Raw genomic sequence first — 21,471 nt, 5'->3', positions numbered from 1 at the left:
CTAAACATCTTGTGCTATGCTCCAGAAGCAGAAGCTACAGTTGTGAGGGTTTATATTTACCCTTTTTATTTGCATACCTTTGTCCATATCAGCTGATTCCATATGAGTGCCACAGAAAATACAGTGAAGGTGCTGAGTCTTTGAAAGATGACAGAGGTTTAGTCCAGATAAGCCCAGGGTGGGCTTATCGGGACTGAGGAACCTATGGAAAAATAAAAAATGCAAGCATTAAGAGCTGCTCTTTTGTCTCATCTCATGCACAGCACAGCTCTCCAAGAGTGTTCCTTTGCCATCACTCTCAGCCGCCCCCTGTCAGGTGTTTGCATTTCTTCTGACAGCAGTTACAAAGTCCTGGTCTGTAAACCTGTAAACATGCTGTAAACCTGTGACCGTGCCCATTTCCTAGAAACTCCACCCTCGAGCACATGACAGAGCTGATCTTGAGCTTTTGCTCCTGTCAGGGCCCTGCAGCTCCCAATGCCTCCATTGTCGGTTCTGCACCTGTATCTGTTACTGGGCAGTGACTCAGAGCCCTGTGACACAGAACCCCTCTGCAGCTTATCCTGAAGGAGTGTTAAAAGGCTGGAGGGATAACTGGTGTAGGTACAAGTCCATGTTATCTGTACAACACCGCTTTACAATGATTCTCCAGTTTTAATTTAATAGTCCAAAAGAACTGGCTAGGAGCTGATTTCACTTGTAACAGACCACCCAACATAGCTTCAAATTTTGAGCATGAGCATGAGCCAGCAGTGTGCCCAGATGGCCAAAAAGGCCAACAGCCCCTGGCCTGTATCAGCAACAGTGGCCAGGGAAGTCATTCTCCCCCTGTACTCGGCACTGGTGAGGGCACACCTTGAGTGCTGTTTCCAGTTCTGTCCCCTCAGTTTGGGAAGGACATTGAGGACCTTGAGCCCATCCAGAGGAGGCAGCAGGGCTGGAGAGGGGCTGGGAACACAAACCCTGTGAGGAACGGCTGAGGGTGCTGCGGGTGTTTAGCCTGGAGAAAAGGAGACTCAGGGGTGACCTTATCATTCTACAACTCCCTGACAGGTGGCTGTGCTCAGGTGGGGTTGGTCTCTTTCACCAGGCAGCACTGACAGAACCAGAGGATACAGCCTTAAGCTGCCCGGAGGCAAGTTTAGGTTAGATGTTAGAAAGAAATTCTTCACTGAAAGAGTGGTTGGGCATTGGAATAGTCTGCCCAGGGAGGTGGTGGAATCACCATCCCTGTAGTTTAAAAAACAGACTGGATGTGGGAGTCAGTGCCATGATTTAGTTGATGAGGAGGTGTTAGTTTAGGTCATAGGTTGGACTAGATGATCTTAAAGGTCTTTTTCAACCTAGTTCATTCTGTGATTCTGTTTAACTCCTGAACATTCTTGGAAGTCCCCAAGAACTAACGCCAACAAGATTGCCTGCTAATACTTTTAAATGACATTAAAGGGAACCTCAGCAGTTCTCCACACAAGGTGTTCTTTGCCCACTGGACAAGAGTTTGAGAGCACATGGCTCCTTCCGCTGCAGGCCATCAGGTTCTGTTTAAATTATTGGGGGGGTCACAGACTTTGTGCCAGGTTGCTCCTTTTATCCCTGCTGCCAGCATGGGTGGAGAAATATAGAGGGCCCCAAGGAAATCCCTGGGACAACAGCAGACAGGGCAGAAGAGGGAGGAGGAAGAGACCACTGGAACAATTTGTGGTCAAGTTAGTTAAGACAGGAGTACTTGCCAGGTTGCTGTTCAGCATCAGTGTTCCTGTTAGAAATGGTGATTATTGAACAGTTAGACTAAGAAAAAGAAATTTGAGGAAGCATCTTCTGTTCAGATGGTTTCCACAATCACAAAGCAGTAACCTGTGTGCTTTGAAAACGTTGCACTGACATCACCCGTTGCAAAGAGATTGTTTTTAACGTCCTTTCCAACCCAAACCTATGAGTCCGTAGGATTTCCAGCACCCAGGTGCCCCAAAACTCGGAGCAGCTGGGGCGGTGCTCGGGGGGATTTGGGGTTCAGCACTCCGTGAGCCCGGGCGGAGCCGGCGGGGCGCTGCTGGCGGCAGCGCGGGGCTGTCCCGGGTTCCCCTGAGCCGGGGCGGGCCGGGTAGCGCGGGTGGGCAGCGCACCCCGGAGGCCCCGCTGCGGTTCCGAGCCGACCCCGAGGCCTCCGGGCACCTCGGGGTGAGGCTGCCCGGCCCGGCTCGGAGCCCCCGGCCCGGCGGCCCCGCAGTGCCGCGGGCCCGTTCCCCGGGTCAGAGCCCCCGGCGCTGCCCGGCCCCCACATGGGCGGGCGCCCCGGGGTTCGGCCCTCGGCTGCCGCCCCTCCCGTCGGGGCGGGGATGACACACGCAATTTTCCGGAAAGCCCCGGTCATAGTTTCGTTTCTCCGAGCCCAGGTTTGCTTCGGGTTCTTGGGGCAGCTGCGGACGGGGCGATGGCGGCGCTGGAGTCGGAGCCGGGCCTGTCGGGGCTGGAGGAGGATCTTACCTGCTCCATCTGCCTCTGCCTCTTCAGCAGCCCCGTGACGGTGCCCTGCGGGCACAACTTCTGCGCCTCCTGCCTGGAACTCAGCTGGGCCGGCCTCTCGGGGGGCTTCAGCTGCCCGCAGTGCCGGGCCACCTTCGCGGCCCGCCCGCAGCTGCAGAAGAACACGGTGCTGTGCCGGGTGGTGGAGCAGCTCCAGGGCCGCTCCGGGGACAAGAGCGAGGAAGAGGAGGAGAATGAGGGTGGGGATGGGGATGGGGATGGGGAGGCGGGGGGGTGCTGGGCGGGGGAGCCCCCCGTGTCCTGCGACAGCTGCCAGGAGGCGCCGGCCGTGCAGACCTGCCTGACCTGCACCGCGTCCTTCTGCGCCGAGCACCTGCGGCCGCACCGCGACAGCCCTGCCTTCCGCGACCACCAGCTCTGCCCGCCCCTGCGCGACCTGCAGCTCCGCAAGTGCCCCCAGCACAACAGGCTCTTCGAGTTCTTCTGCAGCATGCACGGCGTCTGCATCTGCTCCCTCTGCCTGCTCGGACACAAGCTGTGCCCCACCAACCCCTTGGAGCAGGCAAAAGCCACTGCCCAGGTGAGCAGCCGGGGCTGGCCGGGGACTCCCGCGGGTGGAACATCCTCCCAGGGGCACCCCGGAGCGCCCCTTGCCTCCCTCGGTGCCGGGGGAGCCGCTCTGGAGTGTGGGGAGGAGGCCGGAACAAGACATCGACTGTAAATCTCGGTCTGGCATTGATAAACTGTTATCTGCCTTCCAACATGTGCTCAGGCACGTCCTCGGAGCCATTCCTTCCGTTTTCCTCGTCTCTCCAAGATGTTGCTCAAGAGCAGGGGTCTGGGAAGGCGCTGCCAGGGAGCTGGATTAACAGGGCTGGGCTGGGTTTACCAGCGAGGCTCCCATTCTCTGTGGCGTCACCCAGAGCTCTGAGCCTCCTCTGCTGCTCTGCTCCCTGCCAGGGCTTGTCACAGCCTGAGGGGCCGACATTCTGCTGCAGATGTGCTTAAGAAGAAGCATTATAAAGGTATCCTAGGGAGATCTCAAATATGTAGATGAAAGCCAGAAGGAGTAGAAAGGAAGGAAACCTGGCCTTTATATTTTCCAGCACAGCTGAAAATCAGTGTGGATGAGTGAAGTATGCTGAAAAAGTTTAGATGGTCAAACTCCCATCTGTTCAGTGGGTGTGTACACAGCTTAGCTGCAGAACATAGCTCTGATTGAGTTTAGCAGAATCTTGAACTAAAGGAACAGGTAAATCACATCTAAGAGAACATTCTCAAAAGGAGAGGGATGAACAGTAGCATCAACTTTGTGCTGGAAGTCTAACGTGAGAGCTAATTTAACATTTATTCTTAGCATGAGAACTGCTGTGCTGATGAAAGCATAGGTCGTTTGTGAAGAGAGTGTCAGCAATGGCAATATGCTCTTGGGAGAGGTGGGGAGGGTGTGGGTGCAGGATTTGCAGGATGCTACTTTTGCACCCCCTAAGATTCAAGGAAAGATAGGTTTTAAGCTGAGAGTACTAAATGCTTACAAGAGTATTCAAAACTGAGAGCAGACATGACAATTGCCTCTCTGAAATACTTTCTGGTCTCTCCTGTTCCAGTCGATGCTGAAGAAAAAACTTGTGGAGCTGCATAACCAGGGTGAAAGAACTGCCCGGGCAATGAGCACGGTGAAAACAAAACAGAACCAATCTGCTGTAAGTGGAGAACTGCTCAGAGTGCTGTCAGCTTGCCTGGACCCACTGGCCACTGCATGGTGTTGGTGATTTTACCCTTGTGACAAGGGCTGTAGGGCTGAGGCTGCATTGGCAGGAGAAGGTGTTATTGGGAAGGAGCAGAAAAGAGGAGTTTTGGCAGGGCCAGGCAGCTCTGGGGGAGATGGGAATAAACCAGGCACTGTGCAATGTCCTCACGTGAGGGTGACACTGAGAATGGGCTCCATTCCTTGTGAGTGAAGTTTTCTTTCCAAACCACATAGAAATCGACAGCTCTTCTCTTGCTTGTTTCAAGGAAGAGAAGCCCACATGTTCCTCAGAGGCTTTCATGCAGTAGCACTTACTTTGTTACAAACTGTTGTTTTGAAACCAGTACCTGTCTGCTCTTGTCTGCCCCAGGAGACAGCTTCAAGAAAGAAGGAATTGATCAGAAATGAGTTTTCAGAAGTTAAAGCTGTAATTGAAGAAAGAGAAAATGAGATCATGAAGGCAATTGCAGAGGAAGAAAAGAGAGTTTGGAATAAGCTTGATTATATTTACAGCGTTCTGGGAAATAAGAAGAATGAGATTCAGTCTCTCAAAGATCAGATTGAGATGGCACTGACTGAAAGTGATGATGTTCTATTTTTGAAGGTAATGTGTCATTTAAATGTGAATCCAGTTCTTCATTCTAGAATGCAGAATGACAAAAACCTCCTGTGGTCATCCTGCTCTCCAGAGACTTGCAGTGAAATGGAAACACAGTGGTGTGCAAGAACCTCCTATCAAAAGATGTCCTGAAAAGTAAACAAGTATCAGTGAAAGAATGCTGAAGGGGTGTTTCTGTTGAGTCAGGGACGGACGAAAAGACTCCAGTGGTTCAGAAGGCTTAAAGAATGTTTTTTAAGTAGCAAGTACTTTTATAGTCTGACTCACTAGGGTGGAATACGATTGGTGTCAAAGTAAAAACCTTTCACACTATTGGTACACACTGTGGTAGAATATGTCTATAAACAACATGAACAGAAAGAGAGATAAGAATTGTTTGAATTCTTTCTCCTAACTTTCCCAGGCCAAAGCCTGAGAGAATTCTCTCTGTTCTCTCTTCGACTGAGCTGAGAGCCTCCACAAAGGGGCATCTGGTAACTCTCCCATTTCAGCCACTGCCTCTGCCACAAGCAGAGGGGTCACTGGGCAGGAGTTACCTCTGTGAGGTGTGGCAGCTCTGTGTCGTGACCTGTGTGGTCATTGGTTACCAGTGGGAATTCAGGTGTCTGAGCGGCTGCTGGAATTTTGCCATGAGCTGTGTCTGACTGCGGCCTTTGTTCCCTTGAATTTGAGACAAATGCACAAACATTTAAAGTAAGTTGGTTGTATTTTTCTGTGTGCTACACAAGGTGGTCTCTCATTTGTTGTTTCAGAGAGCAGCAGCACTGCAACGAACATCAACAAAAGAGGCTTTTGTTCCTGTAGTTGAAATGGACCAAAATGTGATGCATTCCACTTACCAGTCTGCCATTACCCTCAAAGACAAAGTGAAAATTTCAGTAATTCAGAGTCGGGAGAAAAAAGAAGAAGGTACTGTATCACTGCGGAAATTGGCATTTTCTACTTTTGCTTTGAGCTGAAATGAGGGATCTTTCCTCTCCAATCCAAATACAATTTTTTAAAAAAGTGCAACAAATACAGTCAGTTAATATACACTGTCTTCCAATCTCTGCAGTCTTCCATTTCCACACAAAAACATTACAGTTTGGGCTAAATTGGGAGACAAAACATGCCAGTGTTTCTTCACTGTTATCTATACTTGGATAAGCTGATGACTGTCATGATATTACATCCTGCTGGCACAGCTCAGCCTTTCTTCCTTAGAGTAATTTATGGTGTTACTGTGTAGCAGGGTTGGATGTGGTTAGGATGTGGATTTGAGGGGAGATTGGAAAGGCTTTAGCTGGCCAGGACGCCACTTACCCAGCTGTAAAGGTGCTGATTGTGTAAGTGTTGTGGAACAAAGCTCTACTTACCAGATTAAGCCATATTATCTTTTGGACTGGGGCATGGGTATGCAGTTCCCATCTCAGCCAAATATCACTTCAGTTCTGTTCGCATAACTGAAAAATAAGATGGAAAAATGTCCTCATAACGCATGACTGTTATGGCCATACAAACCATAATGTAAATTATCATTGTTGCAGACAAACCATTGCAGCCAAAAATTAAGACCCCTCCAGCAGCTCATCCAAACAAGCCCGCTGTTGGAAAAAAGCCTCATGGACCACGTAAGTACTACAGAACACCATCCTGTCCTAACTATGGCTTTACTGTTAAATAAGAGTTGAGGCAGCTACCCAAGAGCTGTTTGTACGGTGGTGATGCAGTGATGACCTGCAGTGAACACCTTGACACAGGGAAGGGAGGGTGCTTTTGGATATTTGGGGGTGCATGCCTTGTGAGCTGGACAGGTGAACTGCACAGGTACACGAGCTCATCAGCCTGTAGTGGTGTCCGTGTGGGCCTCCCCACCCTCTTGCTGGTGCAGGTTTTTTTAATTTGTGCCAAACACCTTTTGGTTTGTTTGGTAGATTTGTATGTATTGATTTCTGCTTAGGATCTGTTCATATTCTGGTTTTTTTCTTCTTCCCTCACAGACCAGACCCACAAAGAGAAAACCCAGGCTCAAATCACTTCGAAGGGGGAGACAGATGCCACCAGTAAGTGATCATTAAAGGAGACTTACTCAAACATTTTGCTGCCTCCGGTCTAGGACTGGTGATGGTCTTTGTGGCAGGTTATACCGGCGCCTTTCAGTTCTGTTTTGTCCAGATACCAGAATTAAGGAGCATTGTAGCCTGTTTGGATGATCTTCCATGTTTTCTTTTTGAAGTAAATGCAAGTGTTAAGAAACAACTTCTTTTACTTCCAGGGAGCTCTTGACACATGGTCCAAGTGCTGGGTGTGGAAAAGTCGGGGGGTGTGCTGGGGAAGCAGGACTGGACTGGAGCTGCATCTCCTATTGCTGCACTAAGAGCTCTGTTGTAAAGAGGAAAGGAATAGTCAGTGTTTCTCATGGGAATAGGAGTGTTCCATGGGCCTGAACACACTGCTCCTGGAGGGAAGATCAAGCTCCTTCCAGGCTTATGACCCTGTGAAATAGGAAGCAAATGGAAGGTTGGGCTTGATGTACAGCTTTCCTGTGTGAGGGTATTTGTACATGGCTTCAGCCTGCTGGACTGTCAGCTCTTTACTGCTGCAGTTTCAGAAGAGCCATGGTGATGGTGTTACACTGACACAGTCTTACCAGTGGCTTTTGCCTCCCAGCAGAACTCACAGTTTACTTTTTTCTTTATCCCCTTTCAGAAGAGAAAAAGAAAGCTGCTAAAGTTGGTAAGTCCAAACTTGCATCATGTGTATTCTAATTTTCATCGACTGCTCTTAAAATGATAAAATGATCATTAGTGTTGGTGTACTGAACAAAATTTCAGCTCTTGCTGGCTACTGTGGGAGCAATCAAACACTGAGAGAAGCTGTCCAGAGAGTGGGATTTTCAAAACTTGACATGACAGTGAACAGCCTGAGCTGTTAATTGGAGTTAACCCTGCATGGAGCAGGAGGCTAAACCAGATCAGCTCCAGGCTGAGTATGTCTGTGATGGGGTCTTAAACGTGTGAGGTCTCTTCCCAGCTGGCCAAACTCTCTGTTCTTCTGTTGACACAGCACCAATCACCACACCAAGTGCCACAGCTGCTGCTGCTAAAGACCTGATAGACAGCTTCCTGAAGAAACCCAGAGAGGAGCTCTTGCAGTGTAAGACACCCAACATTACACTCCTTAAAGATGAACTTCGCTCTTCTTGTACTGGTGTTATGTGTCCTCTGTAGTGACTTGACAAAAATATATCTGAGGGGGTTTTGTTAGCTTAATAGGTTGTTACAAAGGAAGGAAATTTCTAGAAAAGAAGGGGGGCAGGAAGTTTCTAAGTGGTTATTTTGCCGGATGAATCAAATTAATCTTCACCATCCGTGAATCTTTATGAAGATAAATGAAGTTTTTTAAGTAATTATTTTGGTTTCCCCGAAAAAGACAGCATTAGGGTAGCCTAGAAACACAGTGTAATGCACTGGATTCTTTTTAAATGAAATGCAGGACCACGATGGCTTGTTAAGATGCTACAAAATGTGGCATACCTTTTGCTGCCAGATCAGCCATCGCCTTCTTTTGCCAGGGTGTATTTGGGTGATAAAGAGATCCTGTGAGGATGCAGGAAGGAAGAAAACTCACCCTTCATTTGCTTGTTGTGTGACATAGAGCTGCCCAACCCAGCAACTTGTACTGTGGCCTAACAGCTGGCTGCACTGAGGAGGAGAGCAGAGCTGGCAGATAAACATGGCAACAAGTGCTGAGGCAGGACAGGATAAACAAAAGTGCTTTGTTCTTCAGGACCTTCCAGTGATTTGTGTCATTGCAGATGCTGCCAACATCACGCTGGATTACAACACAGCTCACAGCACCGTGGTTCTGGCTGAAAACTACACCAGGATGTCCATCTCAGACACCTTCCCAGGTCACAAGTACCACCCTCAGCGCTTCACTGATTACCGCCAGGTGCTGGGCTTCCAGTGCTTCAAGAGAGGCATCCACTACTGGGAGGTGGAGCTGCAGCAGGGCAGCTTCTGCGGCATCGGCGTCTGCTACGGCAGCATGGAGCGCCAGGGCCCCGAGAGCCGCCTGGGCAGGAACAGCAAGTCCTGGTGCATCGAGTGGCTCAACTCCAAAATATCATCCTGGCACAATGACGTGGAAAAGTGCCTGCCCAACACAAAGGCTACCAAGATAGGGGTGCTGCTGCACTGCGAGGGGGGCTTTGTGATTTTCACAGCGGTGGGGGAGAAGCATAACCTGATCTATAAATTCAAAGCCCAGTTCACTGAAGCCTTGTACCCAGCCTTCTGGCTGTTTTCCAGTGATGCTGTTCTCTCTCTCTGTCACATGAAAGTGTAAGGTCTTGTATCTTAGTTTAGTTCATTTACAGCACAGATAATCTGTCTCAAAGATTGATTATTTGATACAAAAATTATCATCTCTTTTAAGCAGTTTAGGAAATATGCCAGTTCTTTGGTCTGAATTGCTAAAGCCTTTAGATAGTGATTTAGGAAAAAGTCGGTGATGATAAAAACTACAATGGTTTGCACAGGTCTTGATTGCCCTGAAATCAAAGTCATGATGCAAATCCTTGTTAAATGTCTTAACTGGCCCCTGTGGCTTCTGTGGTTTCCTGTAAAGGAGCAACACAATTAATGTGTCCTCTTTCTCTGAGAAAGAAACAGGAAGAATTCCTTGAAAAATTCAGGCTTTGAGGAAGGTCTCACTGTTGCCTTTTTGCCTGTGCACAGACTGTTGTCCATACAGGTGTTCTCAGTGTATGACTCCACCAGATGCTACAGAAAGAGCTGTTGAAATCCCTAAGTTCAGGTCTTATGGCTGTAAGTTATAAAAGCCACTATGGCAAATCTCATTAGAATGGAACTGCAGAGATTTCTAGAATTGATGGGAAAGAAATGGTACTAGAATCACCAGGAAACAAATTATATCAGCCCAGACACTGGGAATACACCAGAGAGTTGTCAGGAAGACATCCTGCAGAGCAGTAGTGTGCATGCTGTGATGAAGATTGTGGGATGAAACATCCTGTGTCGTCTTCTGACCCAGAACATGCTTCACATCTTCACACTGAAGGCTCTTCAGTGCTGGGTTTTTTTGTGTGTGCTGAGGAGTTCAGGGGTGCATTCCTGCTTTCAGGGTCTCCTGTCATAAAGCTTTTCCTCTTTATGAGGTGGGATATGCTCTGCTGGTGTACCTTTGGTTGTTCAGGTGGTAGGAACTGGATTTTTTGCATGTTTTTGGGACTCAAATTTGAGGAGTCTCAAGACAGAGTGCATTGGGAAATGCTGGTTCCTCTCTGCATGAAGACTGTGGGCAGACAGGGTGAGTCTTTTGACATACAGAGAATTAGCACAAAGGAGAATATTCATCCGTTCTTCCTGGGATGGATTTTTAATTCTCCTGGTGTTTTTTTGGGTTATAGTATGTCTTCAGAAGTTCTCACCAGGTACAGAGAAATATGTACTTCTTACTTACAACTTTAAAATAATCTGTAGGCAATTCATAGTTACTGGGCCTGTACCTTGTTGGTGCCTCTGGATTTACTGTGCTAGCTTTTATTTCTTGTAGCCCATGGGAAGCTCACACAAGAGCCTTCCTGGACTTGGATTTCTAAAACTGCCCTTACAGGACTTAGTGAAACAGAACACAAAGCCACTGCTGGCAGTTTGGCAGAGTTTTAAGCCTTTGTTATAAGGCTTAAAAGAACCTCTGTGACTACATTCCACATTAGCCAAAGTGCTTTGGAGAGAGGCTTTCAGGAATTCTGGCTTGGTGTCTATTTTTACTTGGTTTGTAAACTCTTAGTACTTTGTCAAGAATAGCACAAGTCTAATTTCTTCCAATTTTTTTGTCAGAACAGGATATGGAATTGATGGTGGATCTAAAAGTGCCATGGCTGTCTTTGGAGCAATTCTACTCTGTAAAGGGTCTCTACTTTCCAAAGCACAGTCAGCACTAAAACTCCCAGCCTGAGCAGGATGCTGCAAAAGGTGCAGAAGGAGGCTATGTCCTGCTGGGAGCCAGCAATGGGTGACAAACTGGGTTTTCTGCCCTTCCAGTTTTTCAGCAGTGAAAGATAAGACCAGTTCCTTCTGAGAAATCCTTCTGCTCCTTGGCTGTGCCACAGGACTGCAGATGCACTCAGCAGGGTGCTGAAGGAGTACTCTGTCCCCTTCTTGTGGGCAAAAACGTGCTCCAGCAGTCTGTGCAGTGGAGAAAGTCCCCATCCTCTGTTCCTTGCTTCTTGACTTTAAAAGAGGTGTCAGTACTGACCTCTGAGTCTATGGGCTTTCCATAGTCTGGAGGGACACCCAAACAAAGTAGGGAGCAGCTTTTGTTCTGCTTCGTTGGACAAAGTGGGATTCTTGACATGGGACACTGGTGTAGGACCAAGCATGTGGAACACATGAGGTGCCCTGCATTACCAGGCAGTGAAACAAGCCTTCTACTGGGCCCCTGAGCCTCTGTTCTGCTTTCTTTGTGCTATGAGTGACTAGAAGTCATAGAGTGAAGTTCTGTTAATTTGGAATTCACGGAATCACAGAATATTCTGAGTTGGAAGGGACTCACATGAATCACTGAGTCCAGCTCTTGAGTGAATGATCCATGTCGGGATGGAAATGAGGACCTTGGCATTACTAGGACCAATCTCTGGGCATCTGAGAAATGCTTTGGTTAGTTTCAGGTATGATGCATATTTGGGAACATTAGTGTGATACAACTATTATAACTAATAATAAATATTAGTGTGTTTAGGAGAAATACTAGTTACTGCATGATAGATGATTATTCTAAAGCCTTTTCAACACAACTGAAATGGTTTTACTTGGGCAGTACCTGTAAGAGCTGCACTGGTTTTAAACAAGACATATATAGGAGCGTATATTTCAATTGTAATTCTCTATTTAGTATTACAAAGAAAGCAAGTTAGTCTAGAAAGGAACTAATTCTGGTGTTAACACCATTGATTTGCAATTTAATATACAAATGAGAGTAAATCAAAAAAACAGTTGCTGAATGAAAAGAAATTATTTTTTAATCTTCAATTAAAGACATCAGTAAAGCAGTGTATTTAGAAAAAGATAGCTTATGCAGCTATAAACCTGTTGATTATACTGATTATATCAGCCCTGTACTTCAGCCTGCCTATGGTGTGTTATTGTTCGTAGCTGTGCCTGGCACACACAGGCAGGGCCACCACCATGGATTTTGTGCCACTTGTGCCTGTGACCATCCAGGAGCTGGCCAGTTGCTGATGATGGCTTGAATTCAATAAAGACTCACAGTAAACCCTAACTGAATGTTTTGTTCTCTGCTCAGGGTCAAAGCAGGGAGGGAGGCAGAAGTGAAGGTACAACAGAATACAAAGGACAGCTCTTCTAGTACATCACTCACTGGGCTATGGGAGAGCTGGGGAAGGGGCAGGCAGAGCTGTGGTGTTCTCTGGACTGGTCCTAAACTGCCTCCTTCCCCTGAGCCACACAGCCATTATCAGTAATGCTGCCTCCTCACTGACGATGAGGAGATCATCTTTCCCAGGACACAAAACTGGAGACATTTTGGGTAAGCAAAAGCATGGTCATCAGCTGGAGGAAGATGGACAATGAAAGACACAGTGTGAGATTGCTCCAAAAAGCCTTAGGTGAGATCCAGCATCTGCCAGCCTAAGTTACACCTGGAAGCAGCAACAGGTGATGATTCCTGGTACTACCCAGTGGGATTGCAAGCTGCTGCCTCCGCATGTGGCCAGTGGAAAACAATTCAGCAGGGAGCTGCTCTGGTGCCTCAACAGATTGAAAAATCAACCCAAACAAAACATCCATGAAACAAGTGAAACATTTCCACCTAAAGTTCTCCAAGTGAGTTGGGCTGAGGAAGGTTTTGGAAAAGAAAATAAGTGAAGGGTTTGCAGACTTACAGAGTTCAGTAGTTTGAGGTGGGGGCAGCTGGGGTCTGGGGCGCATCCTTCGCCCTTCAAAGTTTTGTGCAGTGAGCCACCCCCTCAGGGCCACAGGGCCTTGAGCACAAACACCGGCTGTTTTCCCTGGGAATGAAAACTTGCCACTCCTGCTTCCTGATGTCAGTTTGTAGGGCTCCCTTGGGACTGTCCGGGCAGCACAGTTTGAGGTGGGGGCAGCTCAGGTGTGGGACACATCCCTTGCAGTTTGGATTTTTTGCTGTCAGCCACACCCTCAGGGCCACAGGGCCCTGAACACAAACAATTCCACTTTTCCCTGGGAAAGGAAACTCGCCAGCCTAGGTTTCTGATGTCAGTGTGTAGGGTTCCCTTGGGACTGTCAGGGCAGTCTAACACACTGCTATCACCTTGCTTGCTTGAGCAGCATGATAGGTACTACAAAAACCACAGGGGGTAAAAATCCGCATCTTCATTACTTGTCCCATGATGTCCCTAGTATTAGGAGGTCAATTAGGTCTGCCAGAGCTTCACCTCAGTTTCCCAAGACAGACAAAGAGGTATTTTTAGCCTGTGTAAGCTTGACTGTTACTACAGCCAGAGGTCTGAGCAGGTACTGAGGCCCCAGGGAAGTCAGCATGATGATATTCATACAAGGTCTGTTTTCTTCCTTGCTAATGACATTTCCTCTTGATTTAGCTTTGTGAACACTTTTTCAAAGCAAAAAGAACTGATGTAGACTCCAAATTGTACTCTCTGTGAATATATGTAAAGATGTTTATCCCTATTTTAGTAAAATTGTATTTGGTTAGTGTTTAACAGACTGTATTTCTGTACCCAGTCCTCTGACTCCCATTTCTTCCCCCCTTCCTAATTCCCTCCCAATTAAGTGCTGCTACTTCTCAAATAATCAATGTCAGTTAAAAACATGTCACAGTGTGGTCATTGTATGACTTCTATTCAAAGCTCATGTCATTTAGACTTTCATTAGCAGCTATTTTGTCCCATAAAAAAGTTCAAGACAGCAATTTGTGAATCTTGCTCAGCCAAGCAGAACTGTGGAAAAGAGGAGTCATTCCAAAAGTCAATTAATTGTGGCCTGTCAGAGTTCTCCTCATTCAGTTTTCTCCAGGGCCTGTTATGGGCTCACATCTGTCAGCTCTCTGTTGCCCAGGCTGCAATCAGATGCCATTACGTGGGAAATAATGGGTTTATTCACACCATTTATTGGGTTCTGTGTGGTAGACACATTTGTATATCATTTCACGGTGTAGCAATTCCATTTACATAAATACAGGCAATTGTGTGAGTCTGGCTAAAGCACTAAGGGAGGGTGGGAGGAACCACCAATCAAATAATAAAAGCTAATTGAAAAGAGGCAGATAATTTAGGTGAAAATATCATCATCTTGATCCTAAATTAGTTCAACAGAACTTTAAGGAGGCAACTTAGTTGCATTTTGTTTCTGCTTCTATTAAACTCCTTAATGTTTTTTCAATGTCAGAGAAGAGAATGTACTTTTCAGCATCTACATTCCATTTTAAAAATCAAGTAATTCTTGGTGAATAAAGGGCTTTTTTTGCTTTAGAGGTTGTTTTTTCCTCCCAGGTTAGAGAGAGTTTTCACATTTGACTTTAAAGGAAGAGAAATCAAGCAGAGACTGGGGAGGGGAGAAAAATACCTTGAGAAAAAGCACATAATATTTACACAGAGCAAGAGATGTTAGAGAGACTTTTCTAGTACTGAGCACAGGCTGCTTTCTAACCCCCCCCAAAAGACTGTCTTTCCAAAATCCAGAGTTATTTTGTGAGGCAAAGAAAATGTGATGAAAGAGAAATTAATGTGAATTAAACATCAGCTCACAGGGCTCACAGAGCCATTGTCTTCAGGAAATCCTCCAGGTCCCAGTTTGGGTGGAATTGTTAACTTTAGTCCTTGGTTTTAACTCTGCTCCAGATCCAGTATCCAAATTGGACTGAAATTTTCCAACTCTCAGCAACAGTGTCTCTCATGTCAGTTGAGCTCAAACTCACAGGGGTTGGCTCCCCTTTCTCTGGCAGCCTGGTAAACCAACATGAAATCCTTAAACCGAGGGGCACAGCCCAGCCAGGCTTCCCCAAAGTGTTCATTCCCAGTGAAGAGGAAATCTCCCCCTCCCTTCTTCACCTTGCACTGAAGAAGGGTTTGGATGGGGCCCCGCCACTCCCCACTCCCTTCCTCCTGCTGGAAAATCTGGTTTTTCTGTCTGTAGACCTTCTGGACTCTGACATCGACCTGGGACATGTGGTTCTCTGGGTCGTGGGAGACACTTTGGATGGATCCTTTCAGCACTGGATGTGAAGAAGACAGGAGGTGTTACGGAGCAGCAGGAGAACAATGCAGGTACTACAAGCTCACCGAATGAAGTAAGTGGAGAGCAGCTTTGCAATTTTTACACCTACCACCTGCACATGGACACATTTCTGAGCTCACACTGCCTCCTTTGCACAGGAGATCCCCGTACCAAGCTCTGCTATGTCCTTGGAATTGTGTTTTATGACTACTCAAACCAGCTACACCAGGGGAAAGAGCTTGAAAATGAAAAGTAGTGGAGGATAAAAAAGCACACGACAAGCAGTCAGCTCAGGGATGAATTTTTTTCAGTCTCTGTTTCAAAACAATGACTCTCACAGATGCCTCCTTCCTAATTCCAGGGAACTCTGGAGCTTTTCTTTTCACAGCACGAACAGAGGCTGATCCAAGAAGAATCAGAATATTATTTGGCCAGAAAAAAAATAGAGAGCTTATTAAATGTTTTTCATTTAAATGTTTAGTGGTTCTTTTCCCTCTCAAAAGACAATGTCATCCATCCACCAAAAGACACTGGGAGATGATGAACAACACTCAGTACTCTTAAACTGACTTTATTTGAAACCTTATCTAAAAACCACTTTGCATACATACGCCTTCTTCTCCCAGAAGGGTCCTAGCTGGAAGGAAAGCATAAGAAGCCATTGTCTCTGTTTGAAAGCATTATTTGGATCCATCATATGGAGAATGAAGCATCCCATCTGACAGGTGTTTGTTATCCTGAAGCCACCTTTATCATTGTCACTGCCCCCATTTTCCACAGCAATCAATTATTCTTCTACTAATTAAATTAATTTCAATCCCACATCCACAGAAAGCTTAGAAACATTCACCATTTGAGAAAGAGCTCTTCAGCAAGTGAGAGGTTACAAAACCACCCTCCTACCACTAAACTCCTTCACTCTTGTACAGCAAACTCAACAATCCAAGATGCAGAAAAACCTTATCTCAGAAGTTTTCAAGAACTTCCCCATTTATTTAGATTTCCAAGGGAATCCAGAATTTTGTGTAACAGATGTCTCTGCTCTCTGTCTCCCTCTTTGTGTGACCATTTTTAATCAGATGCAGTCAAGTCTATAGACAAGCTATAATGCACTTGTTCCTGGTGCTCCAGGTTGCAGTGACTGCAGACCCCCATGCTAAGGACAACCATAAAGCCCCCATTCCCTGCCAGTGTCATTTACACTTTCATTAGCAGCTATTTTCTCTAATCAAAAAAGCTGATGATAGCGATTTGTGAGCGCAGGGCAAGGAAGTCAGGCCATAAATAGAGTCAGTTCAAAGGGCTGTTCCTTCTGGGCTGCTGCTGCTGTGAGTGTGAGTGCCCCCTTTGTGTGCCTGGGCCCCCACATCTGTCAGTCTCTGGTGGGGACAGTGCCTTGGGAACCCCACCTTCCTCCAGGACAGACAACAGGCTGGATGGCACCAGTTAGTTTAGAAGGAGAATAAAAATTACCAGCTGTGGAGCACTCTTAAGGAAGCACGCTCTGCACTGGTTTTGTATTTTCACCGTGATGCTGGTGTCTGATTTTATCAGCCTTAATATATAGTGAGCTCTGGTAGGAAAGCAGTGATTTGGTGAGATTTTTAATTGTTGAATACGGAGTTTATAGTTTTATTTATTTATGTAGGTACATTTACAGCAATGGAATTGTGGCTACGTGGAGAGGCAGTTCTACAGCTTTAGCTGTTTGAGGTAATCAAAGAGGTACAAATGTGCATGTGGAAAAATGTGGCAATAAAATTAACAAATTACAATTGAAAGAAAAAATTATCTTGCATTAATAAAAAGATAGGAAAATAATGTATTATCAGATTACTATTTCTTATTATTTCTTTTCTTATGGACTAATAACTGTGCTATTCCCTCATAAGGGATGAAACCTAACCAGGATGTCACTGAAGGAAAGTTTAAATCACATGAAATCTTTAGCTAAGTTGCAAACAACTCACTGCCTCTATAATAAAAAAACTGGGGAATGTGCAAACTGAGAGGAGAGAGAAGGCAGATTCATAACTGGGATAAAAAAATATACAGACAAAGGGAATAAAAATGACCACACAAAGCATGTTCAACCTGAGTGTACATCTGCACACATGACTCAGCTACACCTATGAGCCAGCAGCACACCTGTGAGCATTTCTCACAGTTCAGTTTTAGTTCGTAACCTTTCTGCCTGCGGGAAATTTGGACCTTGGCAGCAAAGCTTCTCCCTTCTAGGTTTCACTTTGCATCCCCCCATTCTTTTCAACAGTTTCTTTCCCAGATTAGAGAGCACAGTCATGCTATTATTTTAAGAAAAACAGCAAATAAACCCAAATAATCAATATAAAGGCAGAATGATTTCCCTTTAGTCAACTTACCAAAATCACTGCTGCAAATGGCCATAAGGAGTTCCATGTTGTCACATGGACGGCACATAGCTAGAAAAAACAGAGCAGTTATTTATAATACTATAGTACATCCCATTGCAAAAGGACTGGTGGATTCAGAGGGGAAATGGGGCAGAACTACCAGCTTGAAGAGCACTGTGATCAGAAACAAACCAAAATTCTTGTTACGCAAATACCACCACAGCAAAGAAATAAGCACAGAGGATGTTCTCAGCGAGGGCACTGCCAGGCAGAAGAGCCTCCTTTGCAATACCAAAACAGCCTCTGTCACCAGGGATGTACCAGCTCCATGGGGATCAGCTGCCACCTCAGATCTGCCCCACAAGTGGAGCCCCTGTTCTTACCTTCAGCCAGAGCCATCTTTTTGAGGTCGGGGCCGGCGGCGCTCTGGTTGCTCAGCAGCTCGTACTGGAAGCTGGCGGTGCGGCGGCTGATGTCCCTCTGCGGGCTGGCCTGCAGGAACAGGGCCACTCCCCGTGGGCTGTGGGCACTGAAGCAGGACACGTGGCGGGGCCGAGCCCCCTCTGCCTCGCTTACCACCAGGTGCAGCTGCCCAGCACGTTCCACGTAGATGCTGGCGCCCTGGAAGTCGCTGGCGGGTTTGATGCAGACCATGGTGTGCTGGGCGCTGGCCAGGTTGGGCTCCAGGAGCACACGCAGGGCTCGTGCTGGGTACATCCACTCCAGGGAGCCCACGGTGCAGCGCAGGTGGACCTGCTCCACGGCACGGGAGCGGGGCTCCCAGCTCAAACCACTGCCAGGAGACACCATGGCAGTCAGTAACGGCAGAGGGAAGGGAGGGGAAGAGAAGGAAAAGGAGGAAGAGAGAAGGCCACTTCACCACGCACCCCCTGGCCATACAGATCTTACTCCTAACTCTCCTAATATCCCTTAAACTGGCTTCCTCCACCTTAACTGGGTTCCTTCCCTCCCACCCCTCGGATCTGAACTGCAACACCATGCAGGAGCCATAGAGGACAGGGAATGCTCGCAGCTTGGCTGCACGGGAAGGAGCCTCAGTCCCTTTCACTAGATCCATGCTCGAATGTCTGCAGCACCCAGAGAAATGTCAGAGGGCAACTTCTCACTGCTAAACAGCTCAAAACTTTTCCTTGTGGTACGACTGGCCACTGCTTAGCTGTCCAGAAAATCCCACCTGTGAGTGTGTGGATGGGGGTGAGAGCCACTGACTCACAGCAAGAACTGCACAGCAATGTTATGCCTGAAAAATTTGGTTTAAAGATCTACTTTCTAAAGTTATTTTTAATATTTCTAATATAAACTCATCAAGAAAACGTTTTTGATAAAAAGGGTGGTGCTGGCCCTGCTCCCAAGCCCTCTCCCAAGCTCTCTCGCTCAAGCCTGAGCAACTCCACTGCTTTCAGAACTTTAGTTCTCTCAGTAACTCTCAGTTACTTTAGCTGAGATCACTTATGAAAGTCAAATCCGTGCCAGCATAATTAGTTAAAAGAAAAGTAAAAAGGCAACAAAACATAGTGGGAAAGGTTGCAGTATTTGAGAATACTGAGAACATTTGTGGTCCATCTCCCTGCCGGTGACTGCAGTAAACCCACCAGGCACGGCGGCACCGCAGCCAGCGCCGCGGGTCGCGGCCGCTCCCCCCGTTCCCGGTTCCCGGGGCCGGTTCCCGGGGCCGGTTCCCGGTGCCCGTGTCCCCCGGGCCCGGCCGTGCGCACCCACCTGCCCCTCCAGCTGCAGCGGTCGGCGCTGCCCGGGCGGGACGCCCCCGCCGGCGGCAGCGGCAGCAGCAGGGCCGGCAGCAGGGCCAGCAGGGCCAGCAGGGCCAGCAGGGCCTGCAGCGGCAGCAGCAGGGCCGGCAGGGCCGCCAGCAGGGCCTGCAGCAGGGCCTGCAGCCCGGGCGGGCCCCTCAGCGCGGCCATGGGCCGGCGGCTCGGCCGGCCGCGCTTCGGGCTTTAAAGGCGGCGGAGGGAAGGGGTGGGTTTGGGGTCCGGGGGCGGCGGCCGCGCCTGGCACCGACCCTTCCTCCTTCCTCCTTCCCCCGCCCCGGCAGCGCCGCGGGGAGAGCCCCCAGCACCGGGGACAGCGGGGACACCGCGCCCTCACCCTTCCCTCTCCCGGCCGTCCCGGGCAGCCCCCTTTTGTCTCGGAAATATTTAGAAGTGATTAATAACAGTTTCTCATCGCGGTGTAGGAACAAACAAAAATCGTGTCAACATAATCAAAGCGCATTTTGAATGAATGATGGAAATTCAATCGTTTTAATTTCTGCTTTCATGATTATCTTTCAAGGGTCCGTGCACAAGAAAGCTCCGGGGCCCACGATTATCATGCTAAAAACCGGGCTGTGCCTGCCAATAATTAGATTTCTATATGCATTGCCCTTTCCATATTTTCAATGAACGACATGGGGAGATGCTCTTTTGCAGGTCTGGGAGAGCGAAGCTCCTTTCTGCAGCTCTTAAGCGTGGAATCGGGATTTCGCGGCCGGCGGGGACAATGGCGCTCGGCACGGCTGGGTGGCACATCCCGGGATCCGCAGGGCATTGTCCCGCACTCAGCGCCCGCGGTCACCAGGACCCTCCGGCCATCTGTTACCTTGCGGTTACCAGCGTGTTCTCACATTGCCCACAGATGCACAGGCAGTCTGCCTGCAGCCCCTCTGCAAGGAGGGATTTTCCCGAAGAGGAAAATAAATTTGTTACAGGAGAGACCCTGAAAACAGAGCTTTAGTCCTCAAGTGTCTGATACCACACTCCTTGAATCCTATTTTGACCCACTTCACTGTTCATTCACAAAAACTTTGTATTTTTACTGTTATTATCAAAAGAAAAACAGACTCTCAGCCTTGACTTGCACTTTGCTAATGTCCTGTGTTCTTTCACACACATACCTGCGCTGTGACTCCTTGCACAACTTTTGGCTAAAGTCTGGCTCAAGTTGGTGCTCTGCACGGCTCGCACCAGCAATTCTAAAACCATTTAAAGATGTATTAAACCTTGATGGTTATCAGCATTAGTGTCAGTGATCCTGAAAACTCTGTGAAACTATTGTCTTACTCATCTAAGAAAAAAACTGATTATCTATGCTCTGACCCCATCCTGAATGGAAAACAACACACAAACAGTCCTTAAAAGGTTTGATTGTGGCATAATACAGGAGCTGAGAGGCCAGAGCCCTTCTTCTTTTGTGCAAATGAGACCAGGGAACAGAGGAGAGAACCTGGGGAGGGAACTGACACTATGATAAAGTGGCCCCACAGGAGGATTTATTCACTTCCAAAAGCCCAAACGAACCCATCTGCTGCCATCAGGAGAAAGCATTGAGCCACTTGATCCCTGAACGTCTCCTGGCAGCAGCGTTTCCCCTCGCTGGGGAAAGCCCCGTGGGAGTTTTGCTGATTTGCTCTCAGCAGCACCTCCTGCCCCATCTCCAGTTTCTACCGACACCAAAACATCTCCTGTTAAAACTCTTATTTGAAACTGCTCATCACAGGTAAGGCATTTGCAGGGCTCCTTCCCCGCTTCGAGTAAATAATGTGCAGCATCAGAAGCTGTTTTAAGATCCCCAAATCAGTGGCAACAGAGGTGAGAAGGAACAATATGGACATTTCACATTACTGTTGAAGCCTGGGAATTCAAACGATTTTAACCACACCTACTGAAAAGCCACACGACCTCAGCTCCTGCCCGGGGTGGAGAAGGAACCGGAGCAGGCAAACAGCTGTTGTGGTCTTTGCAGGTTACCAGTGTTAGTTTTATCTCCAGATGACATTACTATGCTGTCTAGAATTTTTCCCATCTGTTGAGGTTTGAGATGCTCAAATTTTTCACCAGGAATTTCGAGCAGTAGCATGGCCACAGAGTTGAACAAAATTCAACTTTGTTCTCAAAATGCCTAAGCTCATCCTGCTGCAGCCCTCCCAGAGCCAGGCAGACATCCTCATCCCGGGGCTGTTGCAGAGTTGAAGACTCACATTTGTTTTTCTGC

General features: G+C 47.6%; 2 protein-coding genes across 4 annotated transcripts; one reads left to right on the top strand and one right to left on the bottom strand.

Annotated features, from left to right (window-relative positions):
* The first annotated feature begins 2,347 nt into the window (after positions 1-2,347).
* TRIM25 (tripartite motif containing 25) lies at positions 2,348-12,140 on the top strand. Its single transcript, XM_030287312.4, has 9 exons — positions 2,348-3,064; positions 4,092-4,187; positions 4,605-4,838; positions 5,606-5,762; positions 6,380-6,463; positions 6,833-6,895; positions 7,542-7,568; positions 7,899-7,988; positions 8,650-12,140. Exons 1-9 carry the CDS (start codon positions 2,432-2,434, stop codon positions 9,180-9,182), a joined length of 1,917 nt encoding a protein of 638 aa, XP_030143172.4. The 5' UTR covers positions 2,348-2,431; the 3' UTR covers positions 9,183-12,140.
* A 1,825-nt stretch (positions 12,141-13,965) lies between these two features.
* On the bottom strand, positions 13,966-19,592 carry LOC100224576 (meteorin-like protein). Of its 3 annotated transcripts, none has more exons than XM_030287315.4 (5): positions 19,204-19,592; positions 18,040-18,256; positions 17,847-17,955; positions 17,473-17,532; positions 13,966-15,089 (listed from the first exon to the last, which is right to left on the bottom strand). In XM_030287315.4, exons 1-5 carry the CDS (start codon positions 19,401-19,403, stop codon positions 14,773-14,775), a joined length of 903 nt encoding a protein of 300 aa, XP_030143175.4. In that variant the 5' UTR covers positions 19,404-19,592; the 3' UTR covers positions 13,966-14,772. The 3 variants fall into 3 exon arrangements, with proteins under 3 accessions (XP_030143175.4, XP_030143177.4, XP_030143174.4); XM_030287317.4 differs by having other exon boundaries at positions 13,966-14,820; positions 14,926-15,089; positions 17,847-18,256; positions 19,204-19,589; XM_030287314.4 differs by having other exon boundaries at positions 17,847-18,256; positions 19,204-19,587.
* Positions 19,593-21,471: the final 1,879 nt, after the last annotated feature.

Source organism: Taeniopygia guttata, chromosome 18, assembly GCF_048771995.1.
Source record: "Taeniopygia guttata chromosome 18, bTaeGut7.mat, whole genome shotgun sequence".
Classification (NCBI taxonomy): Eukaryota; Metazoa; Chordata; class Aves; order Passeriformes; family Estrildidae; genus Taeniopygia; species Taeniopygia guttata.
This window is presented reverse-complemented; position numbering and strand designations above follow the sequence as displayed.

Coding starts and splice junctions, on each gene's coding strand:
- LOC100224576 (XM_030287314.4), bottom strand. CDS start 19,403: ATGGCCGCGCTGAGGGGCCCGCCCGGGCTGCAGGCCCTGCTGCAGGCC. Junction 18,257..19,203: donor CGCTGCAGCTGGAGGGGCAG/GTGGGTGCGCAC, acceptor GTCTCCTGGCAG/TGGTTTGAGCTGGGAGCCCC. Junction 15,090..17,472: donor CATTTGCAGCAGTGATTTTG/GTAAGTTGACTA, acceptor CTTCACATCCAG/TGCTGAAAGGATCCATCCAA.
- TRIM25 (XM_030287312.4), top strand. CDS start 2,432: ATGGCGGCGCTGGAGTCGGAGCCGGGCCTGTCGGGGCTGGAGGAGGAT. Junction 3,065..4,091: donor AGGCAAAAGCCACTGCCCAG/GTGAGCAGCCGG, acceptor CTCCTGTTCCAG/TCGATGCTGAAGAAAAAACT. Junction 5,763..6,379: donor TCGGGAGAAAAAAGAAGAAG/GTACTGTATCAC, acceptor TCATTGTTGCAG/ACAAACCATTGCAGCCAAAA.